A 20,474-nucleotide genomic window follows, 5' to 3' on the forward strand; every position below is an offset into this window, starting at 1 on the left:
CTTGATTCAGAAGCCCTGTGCACCGTGTAGGCATTTTTGGACTATTTCATTATTCTGAAAAGACAAATGAACTCTACCCAACAGACCAGAAGATCTGTGGCTAAATCAAATGTATCTACTGCTGGTCAATCAGATAGCTCAAATCACTGTGCTTACAGATTTTACGACCCCAGCCACAGCAAAGTTTGATACTAGCCTACGTGAGATGTTATCACTTTTAAAACCATGACCAGAGACAGACTGTCAAAGAATACAGCAAAGAGCTGCTGTTTTTATGAGTGAGTTCATGTTTAAGTTTTTATTCAGCACTGTCAAAAGTTTTTATTATTTTACAAAACACGCTTCTCACTACTTCCTCCCATGCTGCAGCTGCAGTGAATGAGTAGGCAAGTGTATCGATAGCTCTGCGTTTTTACTATTATTAGCAGCTCGTCATGTCTATTTTAATATCAAGGAATATATCACTTTCTCTGGTCATAGGAAAGACATGAATTTGTGCATGAGGCCGATGCAGATGCGTTGCGATTTGAGTTTCACCATCAGGTGGAAGAAGGTGTCCACTCTCTCTGTTCAGTCTTACCGGGAGAGGGACAATGAGAGGCAGACACTCTGCTGCGCTCTCCCTCCCTCCTCTGAGACTGTTGGTGCATTCAAGACAACTGGGAACTCGGAAAAATACGAGGTCAAATCATGACGTCAGTGATCTTCAGGTCGGAAAGTCAGAGCTCTAGAAAGAGGCCCGAGTTCCTGTGTTGCATGACCCTTGAAAACGATTTTTCCCCGTCTGAGCTCTGACCTGAAGATTACTGACATTATGATTTTACCTCTTTTAAACACCCGCCCACTTAGCCCGGAAGCCAGCTGCACCAACGTGTCAGAGGAAACACTGCTTTATGATAACGCTGCCAAGAGGGAACATATATAAACTGAACAGTACTGGACCCAAAATCGAATCTTGTGAAACGCCACGTGATATTTATTTCCTCTGAGTTATGTTCACAAAGAGTGACAAAAAACTCTTGACTGGTTAAATAGGCCCTAAACCAATTTAGAACTGGACTGGAGAGGCCATCCCACCTCTCCAGTCTGTCCAGAAGGACATCATGGTCAACATTGTTGAATGCAGCACTTAAATCCAAGAGTACACGGACAGAGAGCTCATCATTTACCACTTTAACTAAGGCTGTCTCTGTGCTGTGGTGGGCCCAAAAAACAGATTGTAATTTTTCCAAAATACAGTTGGCACAAAAAAAATGATTTAGCTGTTCGAAAACCAATTTTTCCAGAAATCTGCTTAAGCATGTAAGGTTGGAGATTGGCCAAAAAAAACTAAGCGCTAAATAATCTGTATTGAACAAAAATATAAACACAACATGTAAAGAGCTGAAATAAAAGATCCCAGAAATGTTCCATACGCACAAAAGGTTCTCTCAAATTTTGGCAAGAAATGTGTTTTACATCCCTCTTAGCGAGCATTACTCCAGTTTTGCCGAAGCATGCAGTTGGCATTCTGACTGCAGGGATGTCCGCCAGAGCTGTTGCCAGATAGAGAAATTAACATTAAACTAACATAAGCCACCTCCAACGCTGTTTTGAAGAATTTTGAATTAAATCCAACCCGGCCTCAAAACCCAAGACTATGTGTAACCACGCCAACACAGGACCCTCACATCTGGCTTCTTCACCTGCGGGATCGTCTGAGACCAGCCACCCAGACAGCTGATGAAACTGAGGAGTATTTGTGTCTGTAATAAAGCCCTTTTGTGGGGGAAAACTTATTCTGATTGGCTGGGCCTATCTCCTAAGTGGGTGGACCTATGCCCTTCCAGACCCACCCGTGGCTTTGCCCCTGCCCAGTCATGTGAAATTCATAGAATATGGCCTAATGAATTGATTTCAATTGACTGATGTCCTTGTATGAATTGTAACTTAGTAAAATTGTTGAAATTACTTTTCTTCAGAAAGGTTGGCTTTAAGAGTTGGCTGATAGCTGTGGCTGATGGCTGATAGCAGAAAACTGAGGATGGATAACCAACGTTGTAGTTACTCCATAATACTAACAAATGATGTAAATTATCATATGTTTGGGGCAAATCCAACATATCATTGAGTACCACATATTTTCAAGCATAGTGGTAGCTGCATCATGCTATGGGTATGCTTGTCATCAACAAGGACTAGGGAGTTTTTTAGGATAAAATAAAATGGAATAGAGCTAAAACACAGGCTAAATCCTAGAGGAAAACCTTATTCAGACTACCTTCCATCAGACACTAGGAGACAAATTCACCTTTCAGCAGGACAATAACCTAAAACAAGGCCAAAAACACTAGTTGTTTACCAAGGCGACATGGAATGTTCCTGAGTGGCCTAGTTAGTTTTGACTTAAATCAGCTTGAAAATGTATGGCAAGACTTGAAAGTGGCTGTCTAAAAATGATCAACAACCACCTTCACAGAGCTCAAAGAATTTTGTACAATCCAGCTGTGCAAAGACTTAACCAGAAATACTCACAGCTGTAATCGCTGCCAAAGGTTATTCTAACATGTATTGACTCAGGTGTGAATTCTTGTGCAAATTAGATATTTCTATATTTTATTTTCAATAAATGTCCAAAACATATTTTCACTTTGTCATTATGGGGTATTGTTTATAGATGGGTGAGAAAAATCTATTTAATCAATTTTGAATACAAGCCAACAGTAAACCGAACTGAAACTGAAACTGAAACTGAAACCAAAAAGTAAACCGAACTGAAACTGGGAGGGACTACCTGGAGTGTTCATGAAGAAACACTCATTTTTGTTTTCCACCGCAAAATGTTTTCAATTGCATTTCCTAATGCAAGTGCTTTCCTTTTCTTCTGTGGTGGTAACTCTCTGATGTCAGGTCTTTCTGAACACATATCAGCACTCAAACAATGTTTACACAAAAGTGAAGTGTCTTCAATTATATTTTCAACAATTGTCACAATGCACACACTTCAAAGTAAATATTTTTCCAAGGAAACGCCCACCCCACTCAAGCCAAGCCATGACCGTTGGCAGTATTATCGACGTTTCATCTTTGATAAAAACCAAGCTACCTTACCAAAATCATACACTCTTATTCACAAACTCCTACTGTACTGCTGCTAATTGTGGTACAATAATAGTAGCCTCCCCATTGGACTGGAGAGCAACGCACCAGGGGTGCATTCATTAGTAGACACTAGCTAAATGTTTTGCAACGAAAACAAGTTTCTTATTGGACAAATTCAGATAAATTCCACCCCGTTTGCTTCCTAGCGAATACACCCCTGCGGTCTGTAACCTTTCCACCCCCTGTTCAGTGGCTGAAATTACAAATGAACCCTAAACTCTACACCCTTGGCACTCCTGTTGTGTTGAATGAATTTGAAAGATATAAGCATTATGACAACTTCCGGCTAGGTGAAAGATATCGCCATATATCTGTCCTCTGTGGTGCTGCCTACAACATTCCACTACACTGTAGTGATGTGTAGCCTCTGGCTAGATGAGAGATGTTGCCATCGTGCTTCCACATAGTCTCCAACGGTGATCCTACACCATTCCACTCCACTGTAGTGATGTGTACACCACCTCCTCCCCGTCATCTTCCTGGCTTCCCCCTAACGAACACAGGAGGACAGTCTTCTTCACATTGGACCCTAGCCTAGCAATGGCCAGAACGTCACACAGGGGCATCGATTCGTCCATGGAGATGCACACGACAATGAAATAGGCGTGGAAACGGAGGGGGTCACCTGAGAGAAAGGGGATACAGAAGAGAGGAACAGAAAGACTGACATGACCGTAGGTTCTCTTTTGTAGAGAATGATAGGCTACCCAAGTCGGTAAGATTGGACAAAAAAAAGACACTTTGAAACTACTGGAATCATGCACTCAGCTGAGCTCAATCAAATGTAACCATAAATCAATGTGATTGAAGTACGGAGCTCACCTGGGTACACCAGGTAGTCTCCCCCAAACTTCCCGGCCGAGGTGAGGTAAAAGCCCTGGCGTCTCAGGTCCCTGAACACTCTGAACCGGGTCTCGGACCTCTCGTCCCGTGGTATGGGCCAGTCTGCGGCCAGGAAACGGCGCACCTCGGGACAGTGAGAGAGTCCTGCTCGGGCTGTGCACAGTTGTACTGCCATGGCCGTGCGAGGGAATGAGAAGCCGTGGGCCAGAGCTTCGAGACGGTCTCTCACCGCACCGTCCGAATCCTCCTGGCTTCCAGAATTCTCTAAGAGAAAACATAGTGCTGTCAGAGCCAGGGCACTTGATTCACTTGTCTCGCACAAATGCCTGTATGTGAGTGGTGATGTCTCCTCACCGTTATGCTTCTCAGTCATAACTCTCATTAATGTTGTTTTCCTGTCCTCCAAGGCCAAGGCCCCCTGTTCCTGAAAGCTGTTCTCCAGTCCTGCATGATACTGCTCCACTTGCACTGGATTCACCTCGGGATCCTCATTCTGTGAGGATCAATTGACCAAACTGAGTGTCTAGGGCTTGAACCCACAACCCAGTTATATGGCAAGACACTACCCCCTGTGCCATAAATGTATTTTATACTATGCTCACTAAATGGCTAAATCGGTCTTTTACAATCACAACCACCAATTGCTTTATTTATACAGTACAAATCGTAATGCCAAAGTATTTGCAGCCAAATAGTTATAGCATCACCACTACACTTGAAAGTACTGAACAAGTGATACAAAGTATTTACTGTAGAGTCAGGAATAACTGCAGCTCTCCCCATGTCCGCCATCAGTCGCCCCTCCTCCGGCAGCAGCTCGAGGGGTCTTCCCAGCCGGGTGTTCTGCCTAGGTTGTCGGGCCAGAGACCCCACCAGGGTCCCTATGATTCCCAGTTCACGGACCGATTTCAAATCGTCCGCACGCCACATTAGAGGCGTGGGCCCACAGAAGTTTATTCCGATTACCTGGCGGCTGTTCGCCATGCTTTCTTTACTCGCGTCCACTCTGGACACAGTTTTCGTTATCTTTTGCTCCGGCGAATCCATCTGACTGTAGCATACCCAAACGTATGATACTTTTGAGGTCGATTTTGAATTAAATGTTCACGCACTTAAAGTGGTGTCCACATGCGTTATCATGATGCGTATTGGCTGAAAAGCACAATAATTGAATGATTCCTTGGGTTTAAGAAGCTATTTGCAACAGTAATATCGAGAGAAACGACACGACAATCTCTTAAATATTGAGCGTGCAGTTCCAGTGCGGTGAGCTCTGGTACTTCCTTGTGTGGGAACAACTTCTTATTCGATGAGGTTTAACGGCGGTTGGCATACAATATGTTGCATTACCGCCACCTACTAGACTGGAGTACAACTCTCTTATAACTTTGCTTGTAAAATAAATAAATACCCTACCATCTAACACTACACTCACATTTTTTTTACAAACCAAATAAATACTCCACTATTTACATCTATTTAGACCTACCTCATGCCAACAACCTGATAGGATAGGACATCACCACTTATCCCACCCTGTAACTCTTCTGATGTACAGATCTACTAGTCACACCACTCCTCTCAGGATCCCTCCACCTTGACCCATCTTCCTCTACTTTCTTCACTCAAAATAACAGACAATGTCTCTTCTGTTTCACCACTCTCGCCACCCTGTCTGCGTCGCACAATAAACAACGAGCATCACAACATCAGGAATCATCCCCTTCAGTTGGTCAACTTTAACATTTACTGCTACCCATGTAAATCACTCCTTTCAATGGCGCCCATTGAGAGCGAAACAATTCTAATTTCTTGCCCCCAATTGTTTAACGCCGAGCACCTTCTCCCTCTGATCAGCAGAAACACAAACTATCACAAGACCTCTTCTGGTTACAATACCCAACTCTGTTTTTACCCACCCTGAAACCACAAATGGATCAGTCAAAAGGCAAGGGTCCCACTTTTTCCCAATACCTCACTCCTACTGTCACAGACTCATCTCTATCCTGACCCTCGGTGCAAGCCTCGGGCTCCGAGAACTTCACCACACCTACCCCCTCCGATACCTCGCCCTCATTCACTTCCATTTCTCCTCCTGTCTTCTGCTCCCTCTGCTTACACTTTCTACCATTCTTCTGCCATTTTTAACCAACCATCTTCTTCTCTCCCTCTCTTAGACCTCCTCTGCCTCTCTTTTTCCCTCCATTCATCCTCCGTATTCCAAATACACGTCTCCTTATAATACTGCACTTCTCCTGATATACACTGCTCAAAAAAATAAAGGGAACACTTAAACAACACAATGTAACTCCAAGTCAATCACACTTCTGTGAAATCAAACTGTCCACTTAGGAAGCAACACTGATGGACAATACATTTCACATGCTGTTGTGCAAATGGAACAGGTGGAAATTATAGGCCATTAGCAAGACACCCCCAATAAAGGAGTGGTTCTGCAGGGGGTGACCACAGACCACTTCTCAGTTCCTATGCTTCCTGGCTGATGTTTTGGTCACTTTTGAATGCTGGCGTTGCTTTCACTCTAGTGGTAGCATGAGACGGAGTCTACAACCTACACAAGTGGCTCAGGTAGTGCAGCTCATCCAGGATGGCAGATCAATGCGAGCTGTGGCAAGAAGGTTTGCTGTGTCTGTCAGCGTAGTGTCCAGAGCATGGAGACTCTACCAGGAGACAGGCCAGTACATCAGGAGACGTGGAGGAGGCCGAAGGAGGGCAACAACCCAGCAGCAGGACCGCTACCTCAGCCTTTGTGCAAGGAGGAGCAGGAGGAGCACTGCCAGAGCCCTGCAAAATGACCTCCAGCAGGCCACAAATGTGCATGTGTCTGCTCAAACGGTCAGAAACAGACTCCATGAGGGTGGTATGAGGGCCTGACGTCCACATGTGGGGGTTGTGCTTACAGCCCAACACAGTGCAGGGCGTTTGGCATTTGCCAGAGAACACCAATATCGGCAAATTCGCCACTGGTGCCCTGTGCTCTTCACAGATGAAAGCAGGTTCACACTGAGCACGTGACAGACGTGACAGAGTCTGGAGACGCCGTGGAGAACGTTCTGCTGCCTGCAACATCCTCCAGCATGACCGGTTTGGCGGTGGGTCAGTCATGGTGTGGGGTGGCATTTCTTTGGGGGGCTGCACAGCCCTCCATGTGCTCGCCAGAGGTAGCCTGACTGCCATTAGTTACCGAGATGAGATCCTCAGATCCCTTGTGAGACCATATGCTGGTGTGGTTGGCCCTGGGTTCCTCCTAATGCAAGACAATGCTAGACCTCATGTGGCTGGAGTGTGTCAGCAGTTCCTGCAGGAGGAAGGCATTGATGCTATGGACTGGCCCGCCCGTTCTCCAGACCTGAATCCAATTGAGCACATCTGGGACATCAGCTCCATCCACCAACGCCACGTTGCACCACAGACTGTCCAGGATTTGGCGGATGCTTTAGTCCAGGTCTGGGAGGAGATCCCTCAGGAGACCATCTGCCACGTCATCAGGAGCATGCCCAGGCATTGTAGGGAGGTCATACAGGCACATGGAGGCCACACACACTACCGAGCCTCATTTTGACTTGTTTTAAGGACATTACATCAAAGTTGGATCAGCCTGCAGTGTGGTTTTCCACTTTAATTTTGAGTGTGACTCCAAATCCAGACCTCCATAGGTTGATAAATTTGATTTCCATTGATAATTTGTGTGTGATTACGTAAAGAAAAAACTACGTAAAGAAAAAAGTATTTAATAAAAATATTTCATTCATTCAGATCTAGGATGTGATATTTTAGTGTTCCCTTTATTTTTTTGAGCAGTGTATATCTTCTTCTTGCTTTCTCAAGGGATGCCATTTAACCGGCTGTCACAATCTCTGTACAATCAGCCCAAACCCCGTAGGATCACCTCCTAGAACAATTACTAGCATTAACCCCAACAACGTTTACTATATGCAATTAAGATTAAGACTTGGGCAAAGCCTTTGTGTGGGACCTTCTATTATATGACTGCGGTTGCAAACAAACATTAAAGGTGCATGCCGTTACCTACTGTGCTGGAGCGTGTGGCCAATCACAGTTTACAACATTAAATCCTCCTACCTAACTCAGTACTACTGGGAAAATAAAAAACAGCCCTATTAACTTCTAATAGACCCCATCCCCCAACCTCAATGACCCATCTCTTCTGCCACACAATCAAAATGGCTCTGATATTACATTTGCCCTCACCTTTACCCAGTGGAACATTAATATCATTTATATATCTCGTTTTAAATGGTCTACAATTTCATTCCCTTCCACACCCGAATGGGCTGGGACCCAGCAGAATCTCACTACTACACCCATTCTCTCAATTCTCCATAATAACATGAATTCCTCCAATAGTAGGTCACTCCTATTAGATGTACCAGATGATAAACTATTCAATACAGACAGGGAATCGGAGCATCCTATAATTCTAACAGGTTGTACGTCCTCCACCCACTAGAGGGCAACTATCATCACCAACAGTTCAACTGAGTATACTGACATCAAATTCATCAAATTCAGGAACGTCAACACCTGCTCCTGTGCGCCATCTATCTGGGTCCTTGAATCCATCTGTAAAAAGTGGAAAAAGCATAAAAACTTCTACCATTGTAATTATCAACCAGTTTCCATATATCACTGACTTCTGACCAATCTTTCCTTTTCTCTGCCAAGGTTAGATCAACAATAGGATCTGGGAGTGACCATGGAGGAACATCCCCTATCACCACAGAAGGGCCAACCTCCAACTCCCTCAAACCACTCTCATCAGCAAGCTTTCCAACTGTCCAACCAAAATCACTACCTTGTCTACTAGTATATTCCCAACAGTCATCTAGAACAGTAGCAGTGAGATGACCAACCTCACAGCCTTTCAGCCTAACCTAATAATGACCATATTTTACGTCGTATATCCAAAGGCATCTCACCTGCCTCCATTAGTAATGCATCATACAGATGTTGAATTAAATGCACCAATACATATCCTTAAAGCTGTATACTGGATTCTGTCCAGCCTCTGAAGCCTAGTCTTCACCTCTGTTCCATAAACTATACACCTGTAATCAATTGTCGTCCTGATCAGAGCTCTATAAATATCCATCAACGATTGTCTGTCAGCACCCCATTCATAACCTGAGACCGAGCGCATAAGATTCACCACCTTCTTACACTTTGTTTCAACATTTATGACATGATCTTTCCATGTATATCCCTCATTGAACCATAGACACAAATATTTGTACTCAGAAACCCTCCCCATAAGCTGTCCATACGGAAACAACTGTATATTATCAGCAACTTCCTACTTTCGAAAGACTTTGCCACTGACAATTTAAAACCCTAGTCAATCGACCATCTTTCAACATACACCATAGCTTGTTGAATAGACTTGGTCACGAGAGACATTCCTTCGCCTCTTCCAAATAGCTCCATCATCAGCATATAGGGAAGTCCCAATACCCCTACCTACATTCGAAAACACATTGTTAATCATAATGTTGAACACAATCGGACTGATAGCACTGCCTTGACGAATGCCATTGTCAACTCCATAGGCATCCGATAAAATGGATCCTATTTGAATTCAAAAAGAGTGATTAAATAAGAAGGCCAAAACCCAGTTATATAATCTCCCACCAATACCAAGTATTTCCATCTTAATCAGAAGGCCTTCTCTCCACAGAGTTGTATGCCTTTTCAATATATAAAAAAAACAGCCATTACATCTTTCATGACCAGGGTTTTTTCAACTTCATTGCTTACCTTTACTTATGCATCCAAAGTAGATGTACCTTCATAGAATCCACTTCGACATTGACTCAATAAACCTTTATGTTCCAGGAAATATGACAATCTGTTGACGATCATCTTTTCACAAGTTAGAGGTCAGTGCTATTGGTCTATAACTAATCAGCACATGAAGGGTCCAGGCTACCAGGCTTTACAAAAGGTAATATGAAATCTAATTTTGTCACATGCGCCGAATACAACAGTGAAACGCTTACTTACAAGCCTTTAGCCAACAATGCAGATTTAAGAAAAAAGTTCAAATGTAAAGAAATAGAAAAATCTCAAATAATTAAAGAACAACAAAAAAATAACAATAACGAGGCTATATACAGGGGGTACCGGTACAGAGTCAATGTGCACAGGTTAGTCGAGGTAATTAAGGTAATATGTAGGTAGAGTTAAAGTGACTATGCATAGACTATAAACAGAGAGTAGTAACAGCATAAAAATGTGTGTGTGGGGGTTCAATGTAAATAGTCCAGGTAGCCATTTGGTTAGCGGTTTAGGAGTCTTATGGCTTGGGGGTAGAAGTTGTTAAGAAGCATTTTGGTCGCAGACTTGGCGCTCCGGTACTGCTTCCTGCCATACGGTAGCAGGGAGAACAGTCTGTGACTGGCTAGGGTGGCTGGAGTCTTTGACCATTTTTAGGGCCTTCCTCGGACACCGCCTGGTATAGAGGTCATGGATGGCAGGAAGCTGGCAGGAAGTACTGGGCCATACTCACTACCCTCATTAGTGCCTTGCGTTCGGAGGCCGAGCAGTTGCCATACCAGGCGGTGATGCAACCAGTCAGGATGGTGTAGCTGTAGAACTTTTTGAGGATCTGAGGACCTATGCCAAATCTCCTGAGGGGGGAATAGGTACTGTCGTGCCCTCTTCAAGACTCTCTTGGTGTGTTTGGACCATGATAGTTAGTTGGTGATGTGGACACCAAGGAGCTTGAAGCTCTCAACCTGCTCCACTGCAGACCTGTCGATGAGAATTAGGGCGTGCTCGGCCCTCCTTTTCCTGTAGTCCACGATCATCTCTTTTGTCTTGATCACGTTGAGGGAGAGGTTGTTGTCCTGGCACCACACTGCCAGGTCTCTGACCTCCTCCCTATAGGCTGTCTCCTCAGGCCTTACTGCACATTTCCAAATAGAAGGTATAACCCCCTCACTCCAAATCTTATTAAATTATCCCAGGAGAACATGTATGACCTCATCAGGTAGATGCTTACACATTACATAGCACAACTGATCATGACCTGGGGCTGTATATCCACAGCCTATTAAGGCTGAATGCATCTCATGTATGGTAAAATCAACATCCAAAGAAGAGTCAACAGTATCCCTTGTCTTATACACATTAACATGAGCATTAAAAATCTCACACGCATTGCTTATATACTTCATCCAAAGTAACCCCACTATGTACCCTAACAAATGTCTTCCCCAACAAGTCAGCTTTTTCTTTATTAGTTACAGCCATCTTTTGACCCACAAATAAAATTGGAATTCGAGTGGACTTGCTTCTCCCAGTCATTTTCTTGAACATAGACCATACATCCCCCAGCTCTGTAACCCTGCCCATTGTAGAGCAGAACTGTCTCCATGCATTTCACTTGAAAGACTTAATGACCCTACGAACTAATGCTCTCATCCTTTGGAAATCAAGTAGATTCTCAGGAGTCATAATCCCTATGCAACATCCTGTAAACACAATTTATTTTCTTGAATAGATGCAGTGCACTCTTCAGTCCACCAAGGAACCACCTTCCTTTTCTCACCCGCTTCATTTACTGGCAAATATAAATTCACAGCACTCAAAATCAGCGGTCACGGAGGCAGCACATACATCAACCAGCCTCTCTAAAGATAACTGTCCAACAGACTTTAAGCAAACAGACTTTAAGCATATCACATCAGGTTTGATCTCTAAATCAATGTTTCTTAAACTCCTGACCATTAGCAATAAGTCTTCTGGCATTCCACTGAAGGATAACAAAAACCATAACTTGGATTATAATCATACTGAGATATTCCATCATTAGTAATATTAGGAGCAAACATATCAACAACCACAGTGATAGTAACATTCCATCATTAGTAATATTAGGAGTCAACATATCAACAACCATGGTGATAGTAACATTCCATCATTAGTATAATTCGGAGTCAACATATTAACAGCCATGGTGACAGTAACATTCCATCATTAGTATCATTAGGACTCAACCTATCAACAACCATGGTGACAGTAACATTCCATCATTAGTATTATTAGGAGTCAACCTATCAACAACCATGGTGACAGTTACATTCCATCATTAGGAGTCAACATATCAACAACCACGGTGATAGTAACATTCCATCATTAGTAATATTAGGAGTCAACATATCAACAACCATGGTGACAGTAACATTCCATCATTAGTATTATTAGGACTCAACCTATCAACAACCATGGTGACAGTAACATTCCATCATTAGTATTATTAGGAGTCAACCTATCAACAACCATGGTGACAGTAACATTCCATCATTAGTATTATTAGGAGTCAACCTATCAACAACCATGGTGACAGTAACATTCCATCATTAGGAGTCAACATATCAACAACCACGGTGATAGTAACATTCCATCATTAGTAATATTAGGAGACAACATATCAACAACCATGTTGACAGTAACATTCCATCATTAGTATTATTAGGACTCAACCTATCAACAACCATGGTGACAGTAACATTCCATCATTAGTATTATTAGGAGTCAACCTATCAACAACCATGGTGACAGTAACATTCCATCATTAGTATTATTAGGAGTCAACCTATCAACAACCATGGTGACAGTAACATTCCATCATTAGTATTATTAGGAGTCACCCTATCAACAACCATGGTGACAGTAACATTCCATCATTAGATTATTAGGAGTCACCCTATCAACAACCATGGTGACAGTAACATTTCATCATTAGTAATATTAGGAGTCAACATATCAACAACCATGGTGACAGTAACATTCCATCATTAGGAGTCAACATATGTCAACATATGAACAACCACGGTGATAGTAACATTCCATCATTAGTAATATTAGGAGTCAACATATCAACAACCATGGTCACAGTAACATTCCATCATTAGTATTATTAGGACTCAACCTATCAACAACCATGGTGACAGTAACATTCCATCATTAGTATTATTAGGAGTCAACCTATCAACAACCATGGTGACAGTAACATTCCATCATTAGTATTATTAGGAGTCAACCTATCAACAACCATGGTGACAGTAACATTCCATCATTAGTATTATTAGGAGTCAACATATCAACAACCATGGTGACAGTAATATTCCATCATTAGTATTATTAGGAGTCAACATATCAACAACCATGGTGACAGTAACATTCCATCATTAGTAATATTAGGAGTCAACATATCAACAACCATGGTGACAGTAACATTCCATCATTAAGAGTCAACATATCAACAACCACAGTGATAGTAACATTCCATCATTAGTAATATTAGGAGTCAACATATCAACAACCACGGTGACAGTAACATTCCATCATTAGTATTATTAGGACTCAACCTATCAACAACCATGGTGACAGTAACATTCCATCATTAGTATTATTAGGAGTCAACCTATCAACAACCATGGTCACAGTAACATTCCATGCTAGTATTATTATGAGTCATCATATCAATAACCATGGTGACAGTAACATTCCATCATTAGTATTATTAGGAGTCAACATATCAACAACCATGGTGACAGTAACATTCCATCATTAGGAGTCAACATATCAACAACCATGGTGACAGTAACATTCCATCATTAGTATTATTAGGAGTCAACATATCAACAACCATGGTGACAGTAACATTCCATCATTAGTATTATTAGGAGTCAACCTATCAACAACCATGGTGACAGTAACATTACAGCATTAGTATTATTAGGAGTCAACCTATCAACAACCATGGTGACAGTAACATTCCATGTTAGTATTATTATGAGTCATCATATCAACAACCATGGTGACAGTAACATTCCATCATTAGTATTATTAGGAGTCAACATATCAACAACCATGGTGACAGTAACATTCCATCATTAGTAATATTAGGAGTCAACATATCAACAACCATGGTGACAGTAACATTCCATCATTAGGAGTCAACATATGTCAACATATGAACAACCACGGTGATAGTAACATTCCATCATTAGTAATATTAGGAGTCAACATATCAACAACCATGGTGACAGTAACATTCCATCATTAGTATTATTAGGACTCAACCTATCAACAACCATGGTGACAGTAACATTCCATGTTAGTATTATTATGAGTCATCATATCAACAACCATGGTGACAGTAACATTCCATCATTAGTATTATTAGGAGTCAACATATCAACAACCATGGTGACAGTAACATTCCATCATTAGGAGTCAACATATCAACAACCATGGTGACAGTAACATTCCATCATTAGGAGTCAACATATCAACAACCATGGTGACAGTAACATTCCATCATTAGGAGTCAACATATCAACAACCATGGTGACAGTAATATTCCATGTTAGTATTATTATGAGTCATCATATCAACAACCATGGTGACAGTAACATTCCATGTTAGTATTATTATGAGTCATCATATCAACAACCACGGTGACAGTAACATTCCATCATTAGTATTATTAGGAGTCAACATATCAACAACCATGGTGACAGTAACATTCCATCATTAGTATTATTAGGAGTCAACCTATCAACAACCATGGTGATAGTAACATTCCATCATTAGGAGTCAACATATCAACAACCACGGTGATAGTAACATTCCATCATTAGTAATATTAGGAGTCAACCTATCAACAACCATGGTGACAGTAATATATCATTAGTATTATTAGGAGTCAACATATCAACAACCATGGTGACAGTAACATTACAGCATTAGTATTATTAGGAGTCAACCTATCAACAACCATGGTGACAGTAACATTCCATCATTAGTATTATTAGGAGTCAACCTATCAACAACCATGGTGACAGTAACATTCCATCATTAGTATTATTAGGAGTCAACATATCAACAACCATGGTGACAGTAATATTCCATCATTAGTAATATTAGGAGTCAACCTATCAACAACCATGGTGACAGTAACATTCCATGTTAGTATTATTATGAGTCATCATATCAACAACCATGGTGACAGTAACATTCCATCATTAGTATTATTAGGAGTCAACATATCAACAACCATGGTGACAGTAACATTCCATCATTAGTAATATTAGGAGTCAACATATCAACAACCATGGTGACAGTAACATTCCATCATTAGGAGTCAACATATGTCAACATATGAACAACCACGGTGATAGTAACATTCCATCATTAGTAATATTAGGAGTCAACATATCAACAACCATGGTGACAGTAACATTCCATCATTAGTATTATTAGGACTCAACCTATCAACAACCATGGTGACAGTAACATTCCATGTTAGTATTATTATGAGTCATCATATCAACAACCATGGTGACAGTAACATTCCATCATTAGTATTATTAGGAGTCAACATATCAACAACCATGGTGACAGTAACATTCCATCATTAGGAGTCAACATATCAACAACCATGGTGACAGTAACATTCCATCATTAGGAGTCAACATATCAACAACCATGGTGACAGTAACATTCCATCATTAGGAGTCAACATATCAACAACCATGGTGACAGTAATATTCCATGTTAGTATTATTATGAGTCATCATATCAACAACCATGGTGACAGTAACATTCCATGTTAGTATTATTATGAGTCATCATATCAACAACCACGGTGACAGTAACATTCCATCATTAGTATTATTAGGAGTCAACATATCAACAACCATGGTGACAGTAACATTCCATCATTAGTATTATTAGGAGTCAACCTATCAACAACCATGGTGATAGTAACATTCCATCATTAGGAGTCAACATATCAACAACCACGGTGATAGTAACATTCCATCATTAGTAATATTAGGAGTCAACCTATCAACAACCATGGTGACAGTAATATTCCATCATTAGTATTATTAGGAGTCAACATATCAACAACCATGGTGACAGTAACATTCCATCATTAGTAATATTAGGAGTCAACATATCAACAACCATGGCGACAGTAACATTCCATCATTAAGAGTCAACATATCAACAACCACAGTGATAGTAACATTCCATCATTAGTAATATTAGGAGTCAACATATCAACAACCACGGTGACAGTAACATTCCATCATTAGTATTATTAGGACTCAACCTATCAACAACCATGGTGACAGTAACATTCCATCATTAGTATTATTAGGAGTCAACCTATCAACAACCATGGTCACAGTAACATTCCAGCATTAGTATTATTAGGAGTCAACCTATCAACAACCATGGTCACAGTAACATTCCATGCTAGTATTATTATGAGTCATCATATCAAAAACCATGGTGACAGTAACATTCCATCATTAGTATTATTAGGAGTCAACATATCAACAACCATGGTGACAGTAACATTCCATCATTAGGAGTCAACATATCAACAACCATGGTGACAGCAACATTCCATCATTAGTATTATTAGGAGTCAACATATCAACAACCATGGTGACAGTAACATTCCATCATTAGTATTATTAGGAGTCAACCTATCAACAACCATGGTGACAGTAACATTACAGCATTAGTATTATTAGGAGTCAACCTATCAACAACCATGGTGACAGTAACATTCCATCATTAGGAGTCAACATATCAACAACCATGGTGACAGTAACATTCCATCATTAGGAGTCAACATATCAACAACCATGGTGACAGTAATATTCCATGTTAGTATTATTATGAGTCATCATATCAACAACCATGGTGACAGTAACATTCCATGTTAGTATTATTATGAGTCATCATATCAACAACCATGGTGACAGTAACATTCCATCATTAGTATTATTAGGAGTCAACATATCAACAACCATGGTGACAGTAACATTCCATCATTAGTATTATTAGGAGTCAACATATCAACAACCACGGTGATAGTAACATTCCATCATTAGTAATATTAGGAGTCAACCTATCAACAACCATGGTGACAGTAATATTCCATCATTAGTATTATTAGGAGTCAACATATCAACAACCATGGTGACAGTAACATTCCATCATTAATAGTCAACATATCAACAACCACAGTGATAGTAACATTCCATCATTAGTAATATTAGGAGTCAACATATCAACAACCACGGTGACAGTAACATTCCATCATTAGTATTATTAGGACTCAACCTTTCAACAACCATGGTGACAGTAACATTCCATCATTAGTATTATTAGGAGTCAACCTATCAACAACCATGGTCACAGTAACATTCCAGCATTAGTATTATTAGGAGTCAACCTATCAACAACCATGGTCACAGTAACATTCCAGCATTAGTATTATTAGGAGTCAACCTATCAACAACCATGGTCACAGTAACATTCCATGCTAGTATTATTATGAGTCATCATATCAACAACCATGGTGACAGTAACATTCCATCATTAGTATTATTAGGGGTCAACATATCAACAACCATGGTGACAGTAACATTCCATCATTAGGAGTCAACATATCAACAACCATGGTGACAGTAACATTCCATCATTAGTATTATTAGGAGTCAACATATCAACAACCATGGTGACAGTAACATTCCATCATTAGTATTATTAGGAGTCAACCTATCAACAACCATGGTGACAGTAACATTACAGCATTAGTATTATTAGGAGTCAACCTATCAACAACCATGGTGACAGTAACATTCCATCATTAGTATTATTAGGAGTCAACCTATCAACAACCATGGTGACAGTAACATTCCATCATTAGTATTATTAGGAGTCAACATATCAACAACCATGGTGACAGTAATATTCCATCATTAGTAATATTAGGAGTCAACCTATCAACAACCATGGTGACAGTAACATTCCATGTTAGTATTATTATGAGTCATCATATCAACAACCATGGTGACAGTAACATTCCATCATTAGTATTATTAGGAGTCAACATATCAACAACCATGGTGACAGTAACATTCCATCATTAGTAATATTAGGAGTCAACATATCAACAACCATGGTGACAGTAACATTCCATCATTAGGAGTCAACATATGTCAACATATGAACAACCACGGTGATAGTAACATTCCATCATTAGTAATATTAGGAGTCAACATATCAACAACCATGGTGACAGTAACATTCCATCATTAGTATTATTAGGACTCAACCTATCAACAACCATGGTGACAGTAACATTCCATGTTAGTATTATTATGAGTCATCATATCAACAACCATGGTGACAGTAACATTCCATCATTAGTATTATTAGGAGTCAACATATCAACAACCATGGTGACAGTAACATTCCATCATTAGGAGTCAACATATCAACAACCATGGTTACAGTAATATTCCATGTTAGTATTATTATGAGTCATCATATCAACAACCATGGTGACAGTAACATTCCATGTTAGTATTATTATGAGTCAGCATATCAACAACCATGGTGACAGTAACATTCCATGTTAGTATTATTATGAGTCATCATATCAACAACCATGGTGACAGTAACATTCCATCATTAGTATTATTAGGAGTCAACATATCAACAACCATGGTGACAGTAACATTCCATCATTAGTATTATTAGGAGTCAACATATCAACAACCATGGTGACAGTAATATTCCATCATTAGTATTATTAGGAGTCAACATATCAACAACCATGGTGACAGTAACATTCCATCATTAGTAATATTAGGAGTCAACATATCAACAACCATGGTGACAGTAACATTCCATCATTAGATTATTAGGAGTCACCCTATCAACAACCATGGTGACAGTAACATTTCATCATTAGTATTATTAGGAGTCAACATATCAACAACCATGGTGACAGTAACATTTCATCATTAGTATTATTAGGAGTCAACATATCAACAACCATGGTCACAGTAACATTCCATCATTAGTATTATTAGGAGTCAACATATCAACAACCATGGTGACAGTAACATTCCATCATTAGGAGTCAACATATCAACAACCATGGTGACAGTAATATTCCATGTTAGTATTATTATGAGTCATCATATCAACAACCATGGTGACAGTAACATTCCATGTTAGTATTATTATGAGTCATCATATCAACAACCATGGTGACAGTAACATTCCATCATTAGTATTATTAGGAGTCAACATATCAACAACCATGGTGACAGTAATATTCCATCATTAGTATTATTAGGAGTCAACATATCAACAACCATGGTGACAGTAACATTCCATCATTAGGAGTCAACATATCAACAACCATGGTGACAGTAACATTCCATCATTAGGAGTCAACATATCAACAACCATGGTGACAGTAATATTCCATGTTTGTATTATTATGAGTCATCATATCAACAACCATGGTGACAGTAACATTCCATGTTAGTATTATTATGAGTCATCATATCAACAACCATGGTGACAGTAACATTCCATGTTAGTATTATTATGAGTCATCATATCAACAACCATGGTGACAGTAACATTCCATCATTAGTATTATTAGGAGTCAACATATCAACAACCATGGTGACAGTAACATTCCATCATTAGTATTATTAGGAGTCAACATATCAACAACCATGGTGACAGTAATATTCCATCATTAGTATTATTAGGAGTCAACATATCAACAACCATGGTGACAGTAACATTCCATCATTAGATTATTAGGAGTCACCCTATCAACAACCATGGTGACAGTAACATTTCATCATTAGTATTATTAGGAGTCAACATATCAACAACCATGGTGACAGTAACATTTCATCATTAGTATTATTAGGAGTCAACATATCAACAACCATGGTGACAGTAACATTCCATCATTAGTATTATTAGGAGTCAACATATCAACAACCATGGTGACAGTAACTGTTACTCCTAAATACTTTATTGCTGCTTCCACAATGATCTTTAACTTGGCAGTTGTTCTTTCCACAAACCCAGTCAGGTTGGTAACCTTTCCAATTAAAGCTATGAAGTCAATCTGATTATCTAACAAGGTGTCCTTTGACACAACACATTTGTGAGAGCAAGATTTCTAAAAAGGTCTGGTATCTGTGTCTGGACCAATATAAGCAACATTTCCTACCGTCGTTCCACTTATTCCAGTACTGACCCCATTAACTCCATCATTCTGTCTAATAGTTCCACCAATCTGCCTTGCAGCCTCTGCATAAGAAACATTAGTTATTTTATATATATATGGGCCTCTAGCCTCTTTCTGCACCTGGCATCCACCAAATGCTGCACTGTGTTGTCCCCACTATTACAACAGTTAACCTTGATATTGTTTCCACATTCACCATAATCCTGTTCCCCTCCCACTTTACACATATTTTATTTTCTTTGCACAGAGACACTACACGTCCCATTCATTAGCATTTAAAACACCTTAATGGAGGCGGGACAAACTCTCTAACAGCGAAAGCCAGGAAGCCCATCTGAACTTCCCT

The 20,474-nt window shown here is 40.1% G+C and overlaps 1 protein-coding gene across 1 annotated transcript; it reads right to left on the bottom strand.

Moving 5' to 3' along the window:
• Positions 1 to 286: 286 nt before the first annotated feature.
• On the bottom strand, positions 287 to 5,280 carry LOC139385895 (TSEN34 tRNA splicing endonuclease subunit). The gene is made up of 4 exons (XM_071131188.1): positions 4,735 to 5,280; positions 4,339 to 4,477; positions 3,964 to 4,248; positions 287 to 3,766 (listed from the first exon to the last, which is right to left on the bottom strand). Exons 1-4 carry the CDS (start codon positions 5,029 to 5,031, stop codon positions 3,564 to 3,566), a joined length of 924 nt encoding a protein of 307 aa, XP_070987289.1. The 5' UTR covers positions 5,032 to 5,280; the 3' UTR covers positions 287 to 3,563.
• Between the last annotated feature and the right edge of the window lie 15,194 nt (positions 5,281 to 20,474).

Source organism: Oncorhynchus clarkii, chromosome 27, assembly GCF_045791955.1.
Source record: "Oncorhynchus clarkii lewisi isolate Uvic-CL-2024 chromosome 27, UVic_Ocla_1.0, whole genome shotgun sequence".
Lineage (NCBI taxonomy): Eukaryota > Metazoa > Chordata > Actinopteri > Salmoniformes > Salmonidae > Oncorhynchus > Oncorhynchus clarkii.